A 21,992-nucleotide genomic window follows, 5' to 3' on the forward strand; every position below is an offset into this window, starting at 1 on the left:
GTCTGCGGCTACAGCCCTAACACCTACGTGTTCGAAGCCTATTCTTGCAACGTATTTTCTAAGAATGCCCTCCCTTCTGCTCGATATCGGAGCATCTCTACCGCACGATCTTTCTACTGTAAGGGTAATTTGGTAGTTTCACTTCTTCTACCAGGGTTTAGGGCTTAAAAGGATCTAAGAAAAGTCGAATGTGACCTTTTTTTTCCTGGCAAAGCTTACGTGGCTCGTTTGCCATCTCCAGGAAAAAAGAGAGGCAGAAGAGGAGAAGGATCCTCTGCAACATCAGTGTAATACTTTATTACATTCATGCTACAAATATAATGCCACGTAATCTGGAGGTGTTAAAGCCTTACATTATAGGACGCAGAGGATCTTGTCCGTTCTTCTCACGAGAATTCCGATTCCGCGAAGACCATTCCTTTCTTCTCTTACTCCCCTGTCTCTCTCTCCCTCTCTCCTCTCTCTCTCTCTCCAAAGAGCTCGGAAGACTTCGACAATGGCGGAAACCCACAAAGGCTGCGAGAAGAAGCTACGTCTCGGGAGGATGGAAGAGGCGGCGGCGGCGAAGGGAGGAGGAGGAGGAACCGAGGGCAAGTGTTGGTGGAAGGGGATGAGGGTCTTCTCTCCCGAGTACTACGCGCTCTGCGCCGTTGGTGGGATGCTGAGCGCCGGGACGACCCATCTCGCGATCACTCCTCTCGATGTCTTGAAGGTTAACATGCAGGTGAGTTCTTGATCATTTAGAAGTAAAGAGGAGGGATCTTTGAGCTTGGACTAGAACTAGAACTAGAACTCTTAGAGGTTTCTTTTGATTCGTATCTGTTGGTTTTTCTTAGAAAAAGGTATCTCCTTGCTGGGTTGATTCGTATCATTATTAGCGTTCTTTTTTACGAAATAGCAATATAAACTACTTGAGGTCCGATTCTTTCTCGCTTAAAGTAACTTTCTGTTCGTTCTTATTGTTTAGCTCTATCAGAAAGTTTTTGTTAGTTCAATTGCTAAAGGAAGAACTATAGTTCAACGAAAGGAAATTTCTTATGCATGCTACATTCTTTCTGTCTCTAGTAGTATATTGACATACGAAATCATTTACTTCCATGAGTGCTTGTAACTGGAAATTATATTTTTGAATCCTTTTTCTCTGTTCAGAGTGCTAGAGTATGCCTTTTGACTTGTGGTTTAGATCACCAGGACGAGTATTCTTTGCAAGCAACTTTTATCCAATGTCCAATCGACAAGGAGATCTTTTTACACTTTCAGATTCTTTCAAGGAGAAGAGTTGATTCTTTCTTGCGTATTATAAGTTATAACTCTGTTGTAGTGGATATTTGTTCTTTTTTTTTCTCCTTCTCTGTGGTGATGAACTTTTTCTTAGATTGCAAGACGATAAAAAGTGATTCAGCTTATTATTCCAGGTGAATCCTTCAAAGTACAATAGCATTTTCACTGGTTTGAATGTTCTGGTAAAGGAACATGGACCTTCATCCCTTTGGAGAGGCTGGGCTGGAAAGTTTTTCGGTTATGGTGTTCAAGGTGGCTGCAAGTTTGGGCTTTATGAATATTTCAAAAAGATGTATTCTGATGTATTGGTAGGACAAAATAAAAGCATGATCTTCTTTGTTAGCAGTGCATCTGCTCAAGTAATAGCAGATGTAGCCCTTTCTCCTTTCGAAGCTGTCAAAGTTCGCGTCCAGACACAGCCCAAGTTTGCGAAGGGCTTGATTGATGGCTTCCCAAAGTTATATGCCTCTGAAGGCTTGCCTGGGTGAGCATTTAAGTGATGTATAGTTGTTTTTTTCTCTTCTATTTGGATTGATCTTAAGGCACCACTTAAACATTAACATGCTTCCTTTATGTTCCTTTTCTTTTCTCTGCAGTCTTGAACTTTTGTAAGTGATTTTCATTTGCTTTTTGTATTGCAGCTTTTACAGGGGACTTTTGCCACTTTGGTGTCGGAATCTTCCCTGTAATTTCACAATTTCTCTATTTCAGTTTTTTTCATTCTCGTGCTTCAATTTTTTGAAATTAATGGAGGCTTAAATACCATGATTCTCTGAATAAATTCCAGTGCAGTTCCCCGCATCAGATGTTGAATTGAATTTATGGTTAAACAAAAAGGAATATCATTTAGCATCAATCATGTAGAAGAGTTACCAACTTACTGCTATTATGGCAGTAGTCGCTGTGCAACTTCACTGTTCTGTTGAAATATTTCCTTCATATTGCTCAAATAAAGGATATACTCTGGATATTGTCATTTATTGTAATATTTGCTTCTAGTAATACCTTAATTTTGTTCTGAAGTAACCTGACATTCTTTTGAGGAGAAACATGTGGTGTTCATAGCTGCGAATGGATGGTTATTAAGAAAAGTAGATAGTATTTCATATGCCATTCACTTCCAAAGTTCCAAGGAAGTGGTTCTTAATTACTTTGACATACTGAAGCTTTTGTGATTAAAGACTGTTTTTAGGGAAATTGGATGTTGTTATTCATTTTTTTATATTTTGATATTCTATCAATTCTATCATTATTTTCTATATCTCTATCATAAGCTGAGTATGGAACTCTTCTCGTGCAGTTTCTATCCTAATGTTTTCAACATTCGAGCACTCTATCGACTTCTTGTATCTTAGTGTTCTCCAAAAGAGAAAAGAGGACTGCTCTAGAACTCAACAACTTGGAGTGACTTGCTTGGCTGGTTATGCCTCTGGTGCTATTGGTACCGTTGTTTCAAATCCTGCAGACAACATTGTTGCTTCTCTTTACAACAAAAAGGCTAAAAGTATAATGCAGGTAAGTTCTTTGAAGTTCTTCTTGGTTTGGTAAATTTCAAAGTCTTCTTTGGTATGCAAATACTCATCCTACTATATGACTGTTTATCTAATATCATATCTTTGTACAGGCTGTTAAGAGCATAGGATTTCCTGGTTTGTTCACAAGAAGCCTTCCTATTCGAATCACACTTGTTGGACCCGTTGTAACTATGCAATGGTTCTTCTATGATACCATTAAAGTATTAACAGGATTGTAAGTACACCCAATTTATGAGAATTACACAGAATGTTAGCTGCTTTTCTGTTTCACTAATCTGGGCTCAGATGTGCTCTTTCTTCTAATCTTATTCAATGAGTTGCTCTTGACTTTTACTTAGCCGACTAATTTCCAGAAATAATCACTTTGGTCATTTTGATATGATAAAATTCTTTAGTTTGCTAGCGAACCCTAACTTCGGTGTAGGAAAAGTTAGGCTTCTTGGAGATTGTAGCAAGAAAGTAAATTATGAGGCTTGTATACAGTAAATCCATAACATAATAAACTAGTGTCAACTTCAGGCAATATCATCGATATACTTTTTAAATTTTTTCATTTCTCAGTTTCAACTTTGTCATTGTTGCATTATTAAGGAGCTTACGGAGGAGATGGGGACTCAGTTGGCTGCAAACAATGCCCATTATTAGGTTGCAAAATTGCACCGAATAGATTCTCACATCTGCATATATGCATAACCAATTTAATCTTGACATTGGACTCAGTAATTCATTAACTACCAGGGTGACACAGTAACAGAGATTCTGGTCAGTTACTTCCCTTGAAAGTTGTTCTCTTTCACATACCCAACCTCCCAGATAATTCCCAGCTGCTATGCTGTGAATTTGTTCAATAGATTTTATTGTTAATTATATTGCATTCCTGGATGATTTTATTTATTATGACCTAAGAATTGTATGAAAATGTTGCAGGCCAACAAGTGGAGGTATTCCCCGTGATTTGGATGAAATCAATTGCTTGAGCTGATCTCATGACTCTTTAGAGCATTTTTTGACATGCTTCCATAAAAAATGGGAGAGAAGCTACATAAAATTCTCTTCCTGTCAGTTTCCTGGATTCAGAGAGAACTGGTGCTGCATTCAGCACAAAGTGGACATCTTAAACATGCTAAATGGTGTTCCAATGATGATGCTGATTTTCTTTTTAAGATTACTGGAATATACACAAGATTTTCCCGGCATTTACTTTCTCCATAAAGAAGAACCACAAAATTCAACACTTCTCACAGCTCTTCATGGCTTGAACTAGGTGGCAATTTCAGGATTTCAGCATAGCCTTCTCAATGCTGATTGCTCCGTAGAAGACTCACTTAATTTCCGTATATACATGGTTTATTGAACTTTTTTTACACTGTACATTGGTTCGATACCCAAAATTTTCAAATTATTCCACAGTTGTTGATGATTTAAGTTTGTATGGAATGAAAAATCCAGTTCTAAGCTCATTGTTTGACAAAGTTCTGGTTAGATGTTGTTGTTGTTGTTGTTTTGGTGTAATAAAGCACTCTATCACATTACTATCATGTTAATGAGAATTCATGTGGTAATAAGTTCTCAGTAAGTAATGCATAGTGTTGTTCTTTGCTCACACTAATATCTTATTCAAAGTTACTGTGAAGTAGGAAAACCTTCACTTGTGAAGTAGGCAATTTTTTAATTGATCACATAGAAGTTCTTTTCAATGCAATGGTATTTTTAAAACTTGAAATTATGAAAGGTTTTTGCTTCTGTAATGGTCTATACCTTTCAAAACTTGAAAACATAGAAGTAGTTCAGATTAGGTATGTTGTGTAAGATACTGCATCAAATTTGGGCCTGGTCCTCAATAAATTACAGGATCAGGGAACACCTTTCTTGAGATTCCTGTAGATGATCTACTGCAAAGTTTCTTTTTTTTTTGTAAGAAAAAGAAAAAAAAATTAAACTAATTTGGCAGTCAATCACTGTCTGAGGAGGATTAATTTTTGTATTTTATTATTTTCTAATCTCTATTACATGAGGCAATATTTTTTCTTTCTTTCATAGTAGAAACCTTTCTTTCATTGGAAGCTTCAAGTTCTGATACCGCAGGAGTTTAGGGTACTTGGCGACCTATGGTTGGCGCAGCAGCACGTTTAACCGCAAGAAATTCCTGCAGCCTTTTGGTACAGACGATCTAGTACCGAACCCTCGGGCTTGAATCGTATCCGTCAATCCGCTTGCGAGGAAATCGAACCGTCCGTTTCCCTTCCATTCTTCTATAAATAGCCCTCCATTTCTCTCTGTGCTCGGGTATTGGGATCAATTTCTCTCTCGGAATCTCCCGGCTAATAAGAGATTTTTGGTGTCGTTTCTCTCGAGAAGAGAAAAGGCGAATAAGAGGAACCAACGATTCTTCTCCTTTTCTTTGTCTCTCCTAACGCTAGGATTAGGGTTCGGTTTGTGCTCGGGGGTTAAGGATCTCCCTAGATCCCGATCTAGGGTTAGGGTTTCCGTTTCTAGTCTTCGTCGTCATCATCTGAACTCTCTCCTTCTTGCAGCAAGGGATCTAAGGGCTTGTTGACGGAGGAATCGATGGACGATCCATCGCAGATGATGAATCGAAGCTTCGGGATGTGGCAGCCGCCGATTCCGCCGCAGATGCTCGCAGCCGACGATCCGATGGGCTTTAAGAACCCCAGGCCGGTCTTCTCCGCCGGAGCCGGAGGCGGCAAGCCGGGGAGGTCGAACTGGAAAGGCAAGAAGGCCGCCGACAAGCGCAACATGGCGGCGGGGGCGGGGGGTGGAGGAATGGTCGGCGGCGGTGGCGTTGGTGTGTCCGGCTACAAGCCTCCTCGCCTCCACGAGCTCCAGTTCCAGAACCGCGTCAAGGCTCGGCGATTCTACCCGAAGAAGAAGTTCACCCGCTTCGGAGCTCCCCGGAACACAACGTCCTTTATCATCCGAGCGAAGAAGTCCGGGGGGATCGCCTCACTGGTCTCGCCGTGCCCGGTGACCCCGGCGATCCTCCCCACTCCTAAATTCTCCCCGAGCCGGGAGGGGCTCGTCGACATGGCCAAGGAGGAGTGGGGCGTCGACGGGTACGGCTCCATGAAGGGCCTGATCCGTCTCAAGTCCCCAAGAGGGGACGAGGAGGAGGAAGACGATGACGTGGAAGAAGAAGGGTCGAGCGAGAGTGACGTCGAGGAGCACCTGGAGGTGGAGCGGCGGCTAGACCACGATCTGAGCCGGTTCGAGATGGTATACCCCGGCGGCCGAGGAGGAGTAGGAGGAGATGAGAATTTATTAGAGAGTAGGGTGGATGACCAGGACGGGCACATAGCGAGGCTGGAGGAGGAGAATTTGACGCTAAAGGAGCGGCTTTTCTTGATGGAGAGGGAGATGGAGGAGATGAGGCGGCGGCTGCAGCTGCTCGAGAGGCAGTGCGGGATTAGGGACGGCAATGGCCGGAGTAGCAATAACGCGAACGAGGTTGTAGCCGAGGAGGAGGCGTCGGAGAACGAGGGAGGAGGGGACGTGAGCTCGGAGAAGAGCGTCGGCGATTGCGATGAGGGCGGTGGGACTCCGATGAGGGATTAAGCGGATAAGAAGATGAGGAAGAGAGTGACTGGTGCCTGCAGTGTATATATAATTCTCTGCTTTAATGTCTGTGAAGGCTTCTCTGGTTTCAGTGGGCTTTTGTTATCTTTTTTAAAACTTCTTTCTTTCTCCTCAGTTTTTTTTTTTTCTTCTTCTTTTTAGAGATCTATAAGAAGACGTAGAATGAATTGGAACATTTGGAGAAAAAAGTTTTTGATTTGCAAGTAATAGATGATTCTGTTGTACCTCGTTGTATTATTTGGTTGTAATGAATAATTTCTTGCTTAGACTTATGCCTCTGCTCTAAGATTGGAAGGATGCTTGCTATTTAATCTCAGTAAATCTTTTCCAGTTGTTCATCAAGCTGTAGTACTTTAATAAAGAACAACTCTTAGGAGGCTTTTAATAGGTAGCTCTGAATCTATTCACCAGGATAATTGGGGTTAGAGAGATTTTTAGCCCTATGGATCTCCTTATCTTATATACATATGATTTAGCCTAATTTCTTTTCATTTAATCAGCTCACTTGACCTACTATTTCTTGATTAAAATATTTAGATTAAATTATATATTTTAATAAAATTAAATTGTATTAGTAATATAGTTATTAGCCACTAAGATAGTGCTCAGATAATTAAAAATCCCAGGATATCATTTAAGTTCGTTGAAATATGTAATTAAGTAGTTGTTAGAGTAGAAGAAAAAGGAAATTATATATATATATATATATATATATATATATATAAAGTCCCCTAAATATATTACCGACTTCCAATATAAAACTAAGAAGAGAGGGGTCCTGGTCGTCGTCCACTAATAAATATCACCCTTTAATCGCCTCTATCCCTTTGGATCCGATGCCGGCCGGTTTTCGACTGCCTCTGCCACGCCCGATCGGATCAAGAAGTAGGATTTCCTCTCCGCTCCAAAGCTAGGGGTTTCGGATCCAGAAATGGAGGACCGCATCGCTTCTTACGAACCCCTCGCTTCCGAGACCACCCCAAAGTTTCCTCCCCCGCGTAGCTCCTCCGTCGGTGATCCCCACCAGCAATGGAACGCCGACTACGGCATCGCCACCGGCGATCGCCGCTTCGCCTTCTCGCGGCAGCAGTCCTTTCGCCAATCCGATCTCCCCTCGCCGTTCCCGATGCAGAGGAGCCAAACCCTTCGACCACATCAGCTCGGGCGGAGCGATTCCAGCATAAGCATGCCGCCGCTGGAGTACGGGAAAGGTTTTGGTCTCAAGGCGTCAGAGAAGGTTACGGCCGCGGGGGTGATGTTGTCCGTGGTACGCGCGATAAGGTCGGGGAATCGGCCGATGAAGCGTCTGGCCTTGATGATCTCGCTTAATGTCGCTTACTCGACGGCCGAATTACTGATCGGAATCTTCACCGGGCGTGTAGGTCGGTGTCTTCTTGTCTTTCCCTTCTTTCTATGTGATTTGGATGATGTTGTGTGGTAGAATTGTGACGACAATTAAGAAGCTTTCTATTTTGTGCTTGAGAAATGCTGTTTGTGTGGACTTGTGAATCTTGAACTGCTAATCTTTAATGTACAGTATATCAACAGAAAGCAATTTATCTGCAGACTTATGTTCTACTGGCCATTTGGCAGTTGCCATATTTGATCCTTCATAACTGGTTCACTAGTGTTAAGGATTTGTTAGAAATACTTTCAGATCAATCCCTGTGAAATAGGATAAACCCTAGCTTTGGGTTTTAGGGTTTTTAATTTATAGGGTAAGGAGTCATACTGGAGTAAGTGAATCTCAGAAAATACATAACATCTTAAATATAGATGTAAGGTGCATAATTAGTTGATATTCTGAAGTAGAAGAGTAATTAAGTGCTTGTTGGAGAGTTTATAGAGCATATTATGATATTGTAGTTTGACAATGATCATGTTCAACTTTTATGTTGAAAGTTCATGGAAAAGATTTTATCAGAAAGTCATAAGCAATGCATGTGATATTAAGCTACTAACTAAGTAAAACACATGTAACAATTACGGTAGAGAATGCAGCTTGGCTTTATGAATTTCTTTCCACCATTCACTGCCAATAAAGAAAATAATAAGTTGATCTGAAGAAGGAAAGTACTGGGTTGCTAGTCAATGAATTGAAAACAGCACATGTGATTCTTCCCCTGTCATGGTTCAATAGCTAATTATCTAAGTGTCCTGGTTGATATTTGTTACATGATCCTGACCATGCATTTGTCAGATAATTATCACCTGTGCAATTACGATGTTTCAATTGACTTATAGTGGTTTGTTAAAAGAGAACATGTCAAAAGGTTCTTCTGAAGCTTTCTACTTACTGCCTTAATAATATTGGTTCCTTCTGATGGATATTCTTTCTCAAATAGTTTTCTTATGTGGTAGTTCCTTTGGGAAACACTTTGCATAGCATAGTATTGTGCAGATGTTCAGTGTCTTATGTCAGTGTTCCCTCAAAACATCCTTAATCTGTTTGATCTTCTTTTTTTAATTTATATGCTCTAGTAGTTTTGGCCATCAATGCTTTAATCTCATCTATTTCCGTATTTCGGTTTCATGTTGATATCTTAATATTATAATAGAGATATAAGTGTTGTTATTTCATGTACTGTGAAGCTTTTAATGATCCAGTAAGTTTCCTGTAACTTATGGATGTAACTACACTATGTAATACCCAAGATTTAACACCTTGAATATACTCTTGCAGGCTTGGTATCAGATGCTTTCCATTTGACATTTGGTTGTGGACTCTTAACATTTTCCTTGTTTGCCATGGCTGCCTCCCGGGGGAAGCCTGATGAAATTTACACTTATGGGTTGGATTTCTGAATCTATATTTGGTTTATTACACCTGTTATTTTTGTTATGGTATTTGTGGACCCATATATAATATAGATTGTTTACATACCTACTCTATTTTTTCTATTTTAAAGAAATTTATTAAGTTGACATTTGTTTTAGGCTTATAAAATCTTACTTTGCCATGTTAACATTAAGCCTTTTCAAATTTTTTCTTGGTGTATCCACCAATCAAGTTGTTTTGGAAACAATAAAATATAAAGCTTCTAAAATATAGAAATAGTTACCAGTTGTGGTTTTAATTGGCACCACATGGATGCGCGCACAACACACACACACACATGCCCACACTCACGCACAACCACACACACACACACACAATATCCACACATGCATGCCCACCCTCATGCACACACGCACACATATATGTATATATACGCGCTTTGGTCTTTTGTTTGATATTGTGCATAGAAGTGATATTGTTCTTCTAAAAATGTATATAATTCCCTAGATTATAATTATCCCTAGCTCCCAACATGGTCGTATTTTTGGGAATATCGCGAGAGTCTAGGAAATGGAACATGGGAAAAAGAAAACAAAGGTGATCACATAAGAGACACAAGATTTTTACGTATAGATTACAAGAAGAGAATATCAGCTAGGAATCACTCTCGGTTCTACCCAAGAACTCATGTTCTCTTTATAAGAAACACACCTCTTTATAGTTTCACCCAACGCTCTACTAGATCTCTCGCAAGCTGTTGCTTTTACAAGCTCTTGTGGTGTTGTGTTCTAACTCTCGTAGCCTCTTTTCATATTTATAGACTCTTATAGAGTGGTGATGAGAGTTCAAATAGACATATAAATAACAGTATTAGGTAGGTTTTCATTTCCTGATGGCATAAAGACAACTTCAATAGCAAAGTCTGATACGATCTCCTCTTAGGTTAAAGTTCGATCTCTTCCAATTCTCTGATCTGGACTAGATTTGATACGGAACTTTGAAATAAGATCCTGAAAGATGCCGCCGTCGGATCGACGTGAAATTTGGATATGTTGTAGCTCCAGAAAAGTGCTTTCCAACAAATCAAGTTTTAGGCGAATCAGATGTGGGGATCTCGAGATGTCGTTCAATTAGTGGACGAACGTCAGGGTGGTCTGTTTAGGATCCATGGATGGAGGCATGAGATCCTAAGATGATGGTGGTTAGAGGTAAACCGACGTTTGTGGGGTGGCACCGGTGAAAAGTGGTGATGGAAAGGTTATGATTGATTGAAGGGTTAGGGCAAGTGTTGGATAGATTGGAAGAAGGGGAAGGAGAGGGCCGCACCTAAGGGTCTAGAGTGATTGGCCGGTCGAGGGAGGTTAGAAGCGGCGTCGCCGGGGATTGAGAGAACGAGAATGAAGAAGACGAATGAGGCAAGGCAAAACTCAATTCTTTAATAATCTTTTGGTTGCCATCCACATCCCTTTTAAAGGCTAACCCAAACAACTCAAAATGAACCTTAAACAATACAATTTCGCCGACCGCGTTTGAACGCCCCCGACCGCGTTCGAACGCACCGAGTTTGCTCTTCTCTAGATTTGCGAACACGATGCAGACGTTCGAACGCGCGATAGAATGCGCTTGTTTTTCACTTCTCTGGATTTGCGAACGCGATGCAGGCGTTCACAGTGCGTTCGAACGGGGCGTTCGAACGTACAATGCACACTCTCACAACCGCGTTCACAACCGCATTTACAACTACATTCACAACCGCGTTCGAACTCACTCCATCCGCGTTCGAACGCAACTTACATAAAACTTATTTTCTTGAAAATTAAATATTAAAGCAAGAAACAAAGACACTCCTAAAGTGTATCCATGCTCGAGACGACATCAGTGAAGTCCGAGTCATATCAAAGTCTTCAAAATAAACTTGAAACATCCGCAACTTGCTACATGCCTCCACGTGAGGTTGCCCTTATGTGAGGTTCACATGGAGGCCAAAATGCCTAACAACATACAATCCAACACTAGATAAGACTAAAGTAGTGAAAACAAAATAGAGGCTCGTAAGCCACAAATCCATACATTATACAAAAGTTGGTGGTGGAGTCCTCGAATATAAGTGAAAAACATAACCCCTTACAATAATATTACACTATAAAAGTAGGCCTATAATGATCTATTTGGTAAACTGCTACAAAACTCTCGTCATGATTACAGCCAATTTACAACATATGTCAAATATGGATAAGCCTAACGCTCAACAAGTGATATTAGCACTAGTAAGATAACACAAATATAAGTACATTCGACATGGAAAGTGTATGAATTTATAAATAACTAAATATCATGATAGTAATAAGTCATGCACACAAATGTCTTGGTTAGCATGGTTTGACCTGCCGTATGCTAACTCAATTCACCCCCACCATGACTTTTTATCACACGTGACATTAGGCTTATCAATTATCACTCGACATAAATGCCCTTCTAAGGGAAAGTAGATCATAACGATAGGGTTGCCTGTCTAATCGTCCATCACCACAGACTACGGATCTCAGTAGTCGGCCCATATCTTGAACTCTTTCATCGCCTTTACTGCAGGATCATCTCACACTGCGGAAATAATGAGCCACCGCTCAAGGACAAATTGTTGGGAATACAATGAAATCTCAAGATTTTAGTTTTGAGAATACAATGAGATTATAAGATAACATAGCATAGAAAAAAGGCAATCACATGACAGACCCAAGATTTTAATGTAGTTCACCGAATATGGGCCATGCCCACGGAGATCATGCTGGTTTCAATACATATATCAGAAGAAAATAATGCAAGGGATAAATCACTCTCAATCCAACTCAAGTACTTATGTTCTTTTATTTCTTCTCTCTGCAAGACTTACACTTTATATTTGCACTACAGTTTCTACTAGATTTCTTACAAGTTGTTGCTCTCACAACCTCTTGTGGTGGTGTGTTTTAACCCTTCTAGCGTCTCCTCATATTTATAGGTTCTCATAGAGGGGAGATGAGATTTCAAATAGACTAACAGCCCTCTAAGTAAAAAATCTTAGTAAGTTAGGAATCCTAAATGTTCCTAATGCCTTTAGGAGTCCTTGCAATAACTTTAGCATGGTCATGTCTTCAGTCTTTACTTCATAACACATAGTTTTACTTCATCCCTAAGCTGCACAATTTTGTAACTGTGCTGAAAAAATATTACTGTTTTTATGTTCTGATTCATGTTTTGATGCTTTATGTATATCTAATTATTTTTCCTTGTTTCTTTTAGGTACAAAAGATTAGAGGTCTTGTCTGCCTTCACAAATGCTGTAAACACCCCAGTTTCATCTTCTAATAAATGTTCATATTGAGTTTTCTGATGAAATTTTGCAGCTTGGCTGTTACTCTGCTGACAATCAATTGATGATTATTACTGATTGTGATATATTTAGGAGCTTTCTGCTGGAGAGCATTTATGACAAGTATTGCTTAATCCATATATACACTTTATGACCCATAAAATATGCTAGGAACTGAAGCAGTTAAGTGGCTTGTGGCCTTGATGCCACTATTGAAATAAATGGGCTAAAGCCCTGCATATTTGCTCTAAAAGTATAGTTTGCTCAAACTTGCTAGATGGTTTAGAATGGTAAAACATGTTGCAACTCATTTACGTAACTTTTCAGGGGTACATTAACAAAGAGGGGTTGGGTGAAATTTGAAAGACATTCTTATTCATTCAACCTATAGTAAATGAAAGAGAAAAGCATATGTTGGGCAAGAAGATACATCATTTTTCAAGTAATAATCCAGTTAGTGGCTTTTCAAGTAGACACCCAGAGTTGCAACTGTTCACACCCTGTCCACCGATAGATAAAAACTGACAATGAGAATGATTCGTGTTGGCAAGTTGCAAGACTGAAAAAGGATGTCCAGGGACCTCCAGGTTGTTGTTCATAACTGAGAGAACATGTTAAAGACTATTTCTTAAGAGAAGATTCAAGAAGCATTTGGGACCAATCATTTGCTCTTTAGTTCTTCTGGAAGCGAGTTAACAGCCATCTATGTATACTTGCATATGGTCCAACTTGTCTTGCATGATTGAATAAAATCTTACCTGTATCTTTCCTCATTTTTTTCTCTTTTAGTCTGCAGAATTGCTTACTATTGTTATAAACCTTCGATGGAACATATAATATAACCTCACATCATGATCTTATTTTTTTAAGCAGATTGAATATTGTATAATAGTTTATGAAGATTTTGTTGATTATTGACTAGCATTCTTTAACAGTAGGTAGCTTGGCTTTTTTTTTTCTACATTAGTTATTCTTCTTTTCCTAGTGAAATGCTACTATACTTTTATTTAGATTTCCATCTGCTTCAGACTAACATATTGACATGTTGCTGTAATTACCTGTGTAGACAGCTTTTTCTGTTGTTTATGTCATTCTCGTTGGCTGTTGAAGCACTCCATGCGTTCATACAAGATGAATCTGAGCACAAGTAAGCCTGTATCCTGTATTTTTGTCAGTCTCCGTTTCTTTGCTTCTATTCTTGTATGCAGATTATTTAAATGGATAATCACTCTTATATCAACGGTCATTGAGTGGGACCTGGTGATCGTCGTGATTCTTTTGTCTATAGTTCATACTGATAGCAATTAGCAACTGTCATCTGATATTATCAATGTAAACCATGAGAATACTATCCAAATCTGTGCATGGAATAGTCTTCAATGATGTTCAAAGGCTGCGTGCTTCTTGAATTATCAACTATGAGGCAAATGATTTAGTGTAATACACTAATACTAAAGGTCCATGCTGTAATACTGTATTTTGATTTTTCATACAAAGGGTAATGCTTGTATATATCTGGTTACATTTTGCAATATATTGGCTGGCACTTGAGCATTTGTGTTGATTGATATAATAGGATGCTGGTTTAATGAAATCAAAATATGTCCATTCATTTCATTAGTGGATATACCAACCATTGTTCCTCTTTCTAAAGATATTTATAGAGAATACACATAAATGTTAAGTTCATAAGAGTAAAATGATGAAGTGCAGTACCAGGTAATCATACATGTCAAATTGTCAATGAAATAGAATATCGACAGTCTTCGGACTCATAATTCTTGTGTTCAGCATTAGATTACTTGATATGTATTTCCCATGCTCAATTTGGCAGGATTAAAGTCAGAAAGTAAGACATATCAAAGAACTGCAAGCATATATAGCAGCACACTTGATTTTCTTGTTTTTTATTCTCTTGAATCTTATTAGTTGATCTTCTATAAGTGGTCTTAAGTTCTGTTTGCTTTCCCTTGCTAAAATGATTTTGGTTATAGGCACTACTTAATTGTTTCTGCTGTGACAAACCTTTTGGTGAATTTGCTCGGCGTTTGGTTCTTTCAGAGCTATGCACGTATTAACATTGGTATATTCTCATTACTATTTTTACTATGGTGTTTAGCAGTAGAAAGTTCTGTTCGAAGAACATTTATCCTATCATACATAATTAAGTCGAGTGCCATTTTACAGATTAGGAATCTCACAGATTAGTTATTTATTATCAGTTTACAGGAAAGCTGAGGATATGAACTACCACTCTGTGTGCCTACATGTTCTTGCAGATTCAATTCGGAGGTACAGAACAATTACCATCAAACAGTACTCTGAACAAATCTGCTTTAGTCTAATAGCAGTATCTTCTCTGTTCATTTTGTCCTTTCCATTTTCAAATTGATCCATTCTAAGTGAACTTATTATTTTCCTCAGTGCAGGTTTGATCTTGGCATCATGGTTTCTGACATTGGGGTAAGTTAGTACCTATGAAACTCCTTTTATACTTTTGAAAGATTTTACCCTCCTGAGGTGATTTAGCTGATTTTCTATTATCACTTCTAGGGTTGAGAATGCAGAAGTCTTGTGCTTGGGTCTTGTTTCAGTTGCAATATTCATGGTTGCCTTGCCACTTTTTAAAGCAGCTGGTAGCATTTTACTGCAAATGGCCCCAGCAAACGTACCCTCTTCTGCCTTCAGCAAATGTTGCAGACAGGTATATAATCATGTCCTACTGTTCTGTCTTTTCGTTAGTACTTGATGGCTGCATCTCATTATCTTATGATGACCATTCTTTAGATAACTTCTCTCGAGGATGTTTCTGGAGTTTCTCAAGCTCGGTTTTGGGAACTAATACCTGGTTATACTATTGGTTCTCTCTCAATCCAGGTAAATGGAAGTGACTATTTCATAATGCCTTGTAATCTTGGCTGAACCTTCAGTTGTGGATTTTGTTTCCAATTAGAAATTTAGAATTTTACAAAATGAGATTTAACCCACATATGACCAATCTAGGGCTGGTTTTCACTTGGAAAACTATTGCTTCCATGTCATGCAATAGATGCTAGTATAGGCATGTTTGCAACTTTGCATATGCAGTGCAACAAATAATATTTGTAAAGGTCATGAACATGTCCTTGCATGAGATGTGCATGATTGATAGGTGAATATGATCCTTGTGAAACTTTAAGAAAAAAAAAAAGATCCTTATGAAAGGTCAGGCATCAGATCCTTATGAAACTTTTAAAAAAAGAAGATACTTATGAAAGAATGATAGTAGGGGGGGGGGCGGCTGACCACCAGATATAGATGAATATGATGGTCACCTCAGGCATCGAGGAAACTAACTCACTAAGTTTACGTGCAGATACATTGCATGTTATCTTTGTGGGGGTACAGTGTGTACCACATGATATGCCCATATTATTAACTTAAGATATTTAATTCCATTTACGTTTTGAACAGGTAAGAAAAGGGGCGGACGATCGTCAAATCTTACAGTATGTACATGGGTTGTATCATGACTTGGGCATACAGGATTTGGCAGTTCAAACTCAACATTTGTAGCTCCACTTTGTGGTTCTTTGGAAGATACGAAGAAAGACTTCTTCACAATTAATGTTTTTCCTTTCAGAATATTTATTGCAGCCATTGCTGCTAAGAAAAGTATAGAATTAGTCATTGTAGCTAGGCATAGCATATCCACTGTCGATGGATACAATTGACTAGAGTAGTAGTTGAATTATTTGTTGTCCCTTAAATCCCGCCAGTCGTTATGATGATCAGGTCCATATGCCTGGAAACTATAAAGATGTAGGACAGTTCATATGTCTCTCTTCATCCTACAGTTTGTATTTTAGCATTCATCAAACATAAACGCAATGCTTTTTCACTCGGAACTAGTATTTTGCTGTATATGAATCTTAAGATCGGATCTTGTCGTGCTGCTGTAACGATGAAAAGGTACTCTACTACTGTACCTTTTTGTTTTTTGAGAAGTGTACTCTTCTGATTGATATTATATGCCTTGAAGCAGTCTTCCACGAGGATTTCCTCCTTTTTTTCCTTTTTGTCAGTTTTATTGCGGTAATATTCTTTGTTCTTTAATCAGTTTGCATCGCATGCTATTCCTTTCACACTCTTGCGCGTACGAATTCATGGTTGAGACAATTTCCATTCTTCCCATCATTTACCATTCTCATTCCCATGGAAGAGTAAAGAAATCGGCAGCACTGACATCCTTGTATTGTATCACACCATGATGTAGAATGCTCGCAGTACAGCTATTGTTCGTTATCAATGATTAATCTTTGATATATAATGCCCATCTAATCATGCAAAAATCGAACTCTCATAGGGTTATATGTAAGCAAGTTTTATAGCTGGGTGTACATACGTAAACATGAAAGTTTCAGATATTTATCCAATTTCTTAGATACAATTACTGTTTAATGTCATGTATTTAAAGAAACCGGCTTCTACACACAAACTGTTATATGGAAACCTAGTTTTTAGCTTATAAGATCTCATGAATATATATACTCATTCCCAATAATAATCTGGGCTCAAATGCGGCCTTCTAATGAGAAGAACAAACTATATATAAATTATATAATATGTAGGCTGGCTTTTCATGTAACATTATACATGCTTGGGAGTTGCCAGACACTATTCCTCTTTTTTCTTCTTTTTTTCCCATCCATCCTTCCATCCTTCTTAAAGCTGCCGCGTCAGCAATAATCAGTGGACTCCCTTTTGAACTTATCCATAAAGAGCCCATAGTTAGTAGCAAAAACCTGGGATGGTTTGAGATGCAACTTGTCAAGTTTACAGTCATATTTATTCCCTGACGACTAAGCTTTCCTTTCTCCTGTATTTAAATTAATTATCTATTAAGCTGACTGTTTACCCAACCAACCAACCAACCAACCAATAGGTAGATAGATGGATGTGATCCCAGAACCAGCAGGCAGGAAACAAGCCACTTGGCAGTGGATGATCGTTGCCGATCCTCCCATTCCTGCAGCCCACAGATGCATCGGATCCACTCCACTGGCACTGACCCTGATACCAATCTGGCATCTTCCTAGAAAACCAGCACCTCAATCACTACCCACCACCGCCGACGTAAAATCCACCCCTCCAATTCACATCCGACGGCTCCCCGATCTCCAACGCTTTGGACCATCTGGAAGCATCACGCCTTCACGAGATAGGTGGGATAAAATAATAATAATAAAACTCGAACTTGTGGCTACGATTTTTTCTCAATTTTAGTTATTTTAAACATCTAGTGGAGAGAGGCCCGACCCATACGCTTTTGAGATATTAATATATAAATTTTCTTTTCGACTTCTTCTTAGCATATGGTGATATGACACGTGGCTTCCACTTGCTATGACGTGGCTAAAAGTGCAAGGTAAAAGTTCACCCTTCTCGTCCCCATCCTCACCTTGTGGCCAGGATTCCTCCTCACAGCCTGTCCTTATTTATTTTTTAGAGGCTCTAGATATTTTTAATTTTTTTCTGAGATATTTTTATTTTTTAAAATTCCAACCTTGCCCTTTCAATGAAGTCCACAAATTTGTTTATTAGTGCTGGTACTTATCCACACTTGGAGCGGTTTTGCTCACAACCGCTCCAAATTTTAGTGGCTGGCACTGCTTCTGAACTTTTTCTTTCCATTTTTGCCCTTTATAATATATAGGAATAAAAAATTAGTGGTTAAGGATTTGCTTTGAAGCTCCTATAAAAAGAAAAAAAATTTCCAATGGATATTTCCTATTCAGTACATCAAACAGTCGGGATAAATTTCTTTTTATTCTCTTTAAATAAGGGTAATAATGTCATTTTAGGATAAAAGTGTCTTGTTTAATAGCATAATTATCCGGAGCTTTGTTCTTTATCCACCGCCAAAGGAGCCAAAAGGGCAGGAAGAAATGGAGCCAAAAGGGTAAAGGAGCGGTCAGCCTGAAGAAAAAGCGCGCCACGTGTCAGCCCCAGGTATCCAAAAGCGGAGGGGCCCAAAAGCCCCAGCTGACGTGGCGTCCCCTGCCCCTCCTTCTTCTACTCCCTTCCCTTCCTCTTCTCCTCCAATTCCTTCTCTCTTCAGGAAAAAAAAAAAATTTTCTCCTTCTCTCTTAGCAGCCCCTCCGCTTCCTTCTCCTATTCCTCAAATCCAGATAAAGATCTCTCCTTTAAGCGCAAGGCTAGGAATCCCTTTCGTTGATCTCCTCTTGATCTTTTCGGAAAGAAAAAGGCGATCTTTTTTTGGGGGGTGATTTGTTCCCTTTTTGGTTCCTTTGCTGTCGATCTCGTCTCCAAGATCGAAGATCCAAGCTTTGAGACCTTCTTGCTTCTGCTCCCTTGGCTGTTGATTTGGTGTCGTGTTGAGATCCATGTTTGAAGTGAAGGCGTTAAGTTTTTGAACTGTGGTGAGATCTCTTTGAAGCGTGAGAGTTAAAGATCTATGGCGGCAACGGTGTTCCAGGTAAACTTTTTAGATCTTTTTTTTAAAAAAAAACTTAGTTTTTGTTGTAGTTATTACGGATAAAGTTTAAAACTTTTTATTTGCATGCTTAATAAATTCACCTTCCGGTCATGTACTATTAATCATAAGTCCACTTTTTGTGAGATTTGTTAGGAGGCCATAAGATGAAATAGTTGATTTTGTTAGAAGATGGCTATCAAGATTGTTATCTGTTTATGGTGAGAATTTCTTTTTTGGCCACTCAAGATTGCGTGAGAGGTATTAAAAAAAAGACGCTTGCGTGAAAATCTTTTTATTATTATTGAATTAATTGTTGAAAGGCTTGCACATTTGAGATTTCTTTTTGTACTTTTGTTCTGATTGGAATTTGTTTGTTAGATTAATAGCATGTAGAAATAAATATTTCAACTGATATAATCCGGAACAGTCAGTCCATCTATATTCCATTAAAATTCTGTTTCGAGTTGAATCCTCAGAAGAGAGAGTAAATCTTAAATTTGACTGGAAAGTATCAAGGTCTTAATTATTTTTTAGAGTAGCCGTGCTTGCAGCGTTAGTACAAATGATCTTTGTTGGACAAGTATTCATAAGATCATCAAGCTAGATTATGCAAGGCAAAGTTTCATAATGGTAGATTGGTATTGTTTTGTAACATTGAGATATCAGGGTGGATGAACAGTTTGGAAGTAAGTAAGTTACATGTCTTTGTTTCAAAGGAAGGTCGTGGACTCATAAATTGTGTTGTTTGTCTTCAGGAAAATCGAGGCAGACCTAATCTGAGCCCAATCAGCATCCCTGAGAAAGGAAGATGTGTTGATATAGTATCTTTGTCTTTAAAGGGCATGCAATCAAAAGACATGGATGAATTTGACATCAAGGTAGCTCCCCTTTTTATCAATTTGCCTTGTGGAATTGATTTGTCCATCTTCAAATTGTCAGCTTCTATAATAAATATCTCCCCTTGGCTGAGTAGGTTAGGAAACCTTACACAATATCAAAACAGCGGGAGAAGTGGACAGAAGAGGAGCACGAAAAGTTTTTGGAGGCACTGAAGTTATATGGCCGTGCTTGGCGTCAGATACAAGGTAATCAGCCGTCGTCCTTTTTAATGTATGTCATGCTGTCTTTCAAATTTGTTTCTTCTTCTGAGTCGGTGATTACATGCAGAGCACATAGGAACCAAGACAGCGGTTCAGATTCGAAGCCATGCTCAAAAGTTTTTCTCAAAGGTGTACTGTCCTTCTTCCAGTAACTATTTGTGTGTCATTGTTGTGTTCATGGGTGATCATACTTGATCTGTAAAGTAAGTTGATCATTCATGATGAAGAGTACTTGCAATATCTTGTTACAATTTTCATCCATTCATTTTAACATTGTTATGTCCTGTTGTGTAGGTTGATCATAAGCCAGGCTCAAAGAAGGCCATTGAAATTCCCCCTCCTCGTCCAAAGAGGAAAGCCATGCACCCATACCCTCGCAAGTACACTAATCCATTTGGCAAGGGAATCCCAGTAACTGAGCAACCGCAGTTGCCTTCTTTACCAACTTCATCATTCTCTGAGCAAGATAGTGGATCGCCAGTTTCAGTATTGTCTGCTGTTGGATCGGATGCATTTGCATCATCACTACCAAATCAGCCTAATATATGTACATCACCTATGTCATCAGATGGTAGAGATCTGATTGTTACCTCAGTGGGCGAAAAGGATAACAGATGCCACTCAAGCACAACATCCAATGACGACGAAAATATATCTTCACTACCTCCCTCTACATCCACTCACTTAATCATGCAAGATAAATCCGAGGTACTGTCTCTTTAGTTCTCTGCCTTCTGTTTATATACCTGAGAAAAGCATGACCATTTCTCTAATATTTGGATTAATTATCCCATGTCCAGGAATTAGATTGCGCTACTAAACAACAGATTCTTTCTGCGAAAACTTCACAATTAGATGCCCAAGCGACAAGTTTGAAGCTTTTCGGAAAGACCGTTGTTATAAGTAATCCTACAAACATATGCTCCTCAACTGTTAGCACTCAATCAGCTGCTGCTGATCCTGGCATACCACAATTTAGCCAGGAGATGGATTTGCAACTGCCTACCCAAGCAACTTTGCAATTGCAAGCCCTTGCTGACAGAGTCTCTTCAGCCGGTGCGATGCAAAGCGCTTGGGTTCCATGGCAAGTTGGATCTCCTCTTACATTTGATGGTTTGCCTTCCCAGCCTAGCAATTCTGTGGAAGCTACAATCACTCCTTTTCCTTGGTGGTGGGTGTTCAATGGAAATCTACCATCATTCATCAATTCACAATGCATAAGCTCAGGAATTTATTCATCACACACAGACATGGACGCCAGTGATGAGTATGATGCCACAAAAGATGGTTCTTCGACTGGTTCAAACTCAGACTCCAAAGGTAAAGAAGCAGCAACAAATGACAAAAATTGCGATGTTGTTAACTCGCATAGTACAGTACATCAAGAGCAATCAGTACCACCCTCTATGCTAAAGCGAAGCAAGAACTCAGCTTTCGTGAGTGTGAAGGCCAACCTAGGACGGCAAGCCAGGGGTTTTGTGCCCTACAAAAGATGCACAACTGAAAAGCAACAGCAATCCTGAGACGATTTAACAAACTAGTAAGATGTTTACATGGGCATCAAGTGCTCTCGTTTATTTTGCCTCTTTCTAGAGTATTAAAGACTTCTATTGCAGCTGAAGCTAGGTGCAACCACTGTGCTTTGGCTGAGAGATTTTGTAGCATTTAAATCTCTGCTTCTTGTATGTACAAAAGATATTCGCGTGAGACATGTAATTCCTGAAAATTAGCACTTTCTGACTGTATCACTTGTATTTTTGTGCATTACTGAATACTATGTTATAGTGCTTACTATGCTCTTTATGATCAGATTGTTTGCTGTATAGACAAGTCTTGGTGGATGATATTTGACTTCTGTAGATGCAACTTAGGCCAT

At 39.2% G+C, this 21,992-nt stretch overlaps 4 protein-coding genes across 7 annotated transcripts; all 4 read left to right on the top strand.

Moving 5' to 3' along the window:
* Window positions 1–383: 383 nt before the first annotated feature.
* Window positions 384–4,392, top strand: LOC140788120 (mitochondrial phosphate carrier protein 1, mitochondrial). The gene is made up of 6 exons (XM_073137249.1): window positions 384–724; window positions 1,416–1,765; window positions 1,923–1,966; window positions 2,582–2,796; window positions 2,906–3,030; window positions 3,744–4,392. The coding sequence occupies exons 1-6, from the start codon at window positions 497–499 to the stop codon at window positions 3,796–3,798; spliced, it is 1,017 nt and encodes a 338-aa protein (XP_072993350.1). The 5' UTR covers window positions 384–496; the 3' UTR covers window positions 3,799–4,392.
* Window positions 4,393–5,106: 714 nt separating this feature from the next.
* On the top strand, window positions 5,107–6,682 carry LOC140789295 (uncharacterized). The gene has a single exon (XM_073138949.1). The coding sequence runs from the start codon at window positions 5,385–5,387 to the stop codon at window positions 6,387–6,389; it is 1,005 nt and encodes a 334-aa protein (XP_072995050.1). The 5' UTR covers window positions 5,107–5,384; the 3' UTR covers window positions 6,390–6,682.
* Window positions 6,683–7,152: 470 nt separating this feature from the next.
* Window positions 7,153–16,569, top strand: LOC140788888 (metal tolerance protein C2). 3 transcript variants are annotated; one of them, XM_073138391.1, is made up of 10 exons: window positions 7,153–7,792; window positions 9,094–9,202; window positions 12,469–12,508; window positions 13,609–13,685; window positions 14,533–14,621; window positions 14,761–14,830; window positions 14,963–15,001; window positions 15,092–15,242; window positions 15,326–15,415; window positions 15,992–16,569. In XM_073138391.1, the coding sequence occupies exons 1-10, from the start codon at window positions 7,342–7,344 to the stop codon at window positions 16,091–16,093; spliced, it is 1,218 nt and encodes a 405-aa protein (XP_072994492.1). In that variant the 5' UTR covers window positions 7,153–7,341; the 3' UTR covers window positions 16,094–16,569. The 3 variants fall into 3 exon arrangements, 2 of the variants coding, with proteins under 2 accessions (XP_072994492.1, XP_072994493.1); XR_012109113.1 differs by having other exon boundaries at window positions 7,195–7,792; window positions 14,968–15,001; XM_073138392.1 differs by lacking the exon at window positions 12,469–12,508 and having other exon boundaries at window positions 7,203–7,792; window positions 13,605–13,685.
* A 1,884-nt stretch (window positions 16,570–18,453) lies between these two features.
* LOC140789002 (uncharacterized) lies at window positions 18,454–21,925 on the top strand. 2 transcript variants are annotated; one of them, XM_073138575.1, is made up of 6 exons: window positions 18,454–19,016; window positions 19,772–19,894; window positions 19,990–20,101; window positions 20,184–20,245; window positions 20,411–20,824; window positions 20,917–21,925. In XM_073138575.1, exons 1-6 carry the CDS (start codon window positions 18,996–18,998, stop codon window positions 21,637–21,639), a joined length of 1,455 nt encoding a protein of 484 aa, XP_072994676.1. In that variant the 5' UTR covers window positions 18,454–18,995; the 3' UTR covers window positions 21,640–21,925. The 2 variants fall into 2 exon arrangements, with proteins under 2 accessions (XP_072994676.1, XP_072994675.1); XM_073138574.1 differs by lacking the exon at window positions 18,454–19,016 and having other exon boundaries at window positions 19,673–19,894.
* The last annotated feature ends 67 nt before the right edge of the window (window positions 21,926–21,992 follow it).

This window comes from Typha latifolia, chromosome 5, assembly GCF_019914945.1.
Source record: "Typha latifolia isolate L0001 chromosome 5, TyphaL0001v2, whole genome shotgun sequence".
In the NCBI taxonomy this organism is placed as follows: Eukaryota; Viridiplantae; Streptophyta; class Magnoliopsida; order Poales; family Typhaceae; genus Typha; species Typha latifolia.

Bases quoted from the DNA above. Each gene is read 5' to 3' on its own strand.
- LOC140789295 (XM_073138949.1), top strand. From the start codon at position 5,385: ATGGACGATCCATCGCAGATGATGAATCGAAGCTTCGGGATGTGGCAG.
- LOC140789002 (XM_073138574.1), top strand. From the start codon at position 19,688: ATGAACAGTTTGGAAGTAAGTAAGTTACATGTCTTTGTTTCAAAGGAA. The intron at 20,102-20,183 runs GTAATCAGCCGT...GATTACATGCAG, and splicing joins TGCTTGGCGTCAGATACAAG to AGCACATAGGAACCAAGACA. The intron at 20,825-20,916 runs GTACTGTCTCTT...TCCCATGTCCAG, and splicing joins TCATGCAAGATAAATCCGAG to GAATTAGATTGCGCTACTAA.
- LOC140788888 (XM_073138391.1), top strand. From the start codon at position 7,342: ATGGAGGACCGCATCGCTTCTTACGAACCCCTCGCTTCCGAGACCACC. The intron at 9,203-12,468 runs GTTGGATTTCTG...TGTTTCTTTTAG, and splicing joins GATGAAATTTACACTTATGG to GTACAAAAGATTAGAGGTCT. The intron at 15,416-15,991 runs GTAAATGGAAGT...CGTTTTGAACAG, and splicing joins TTGGTTCTCTCTCAATCCAG to GTAAGAAAAGGGGCGGACGA.
- LOC140788120 (XM_073137249.1), top strand. From the start codon at position 497: ATGGCGGAAACCCACAAAGGCTGCGAGAAGAAGCTACGTCTCGGGAGG. The intron at 1,967-2,581 runs GTAATTTCACAA...CTTCTCGTGCAG, and splicing joins TTGGTGTCGGAATCTTCCCT to TTTCTATCCTAATGTTTTCA. The intron at 3,031-3,743 runs GTAAGTACACCC...AAAATGTTGCAG, and splicing joins ATTAAAGTATTAACAGGATT to GCCAACAAGTGGAGGTATTC.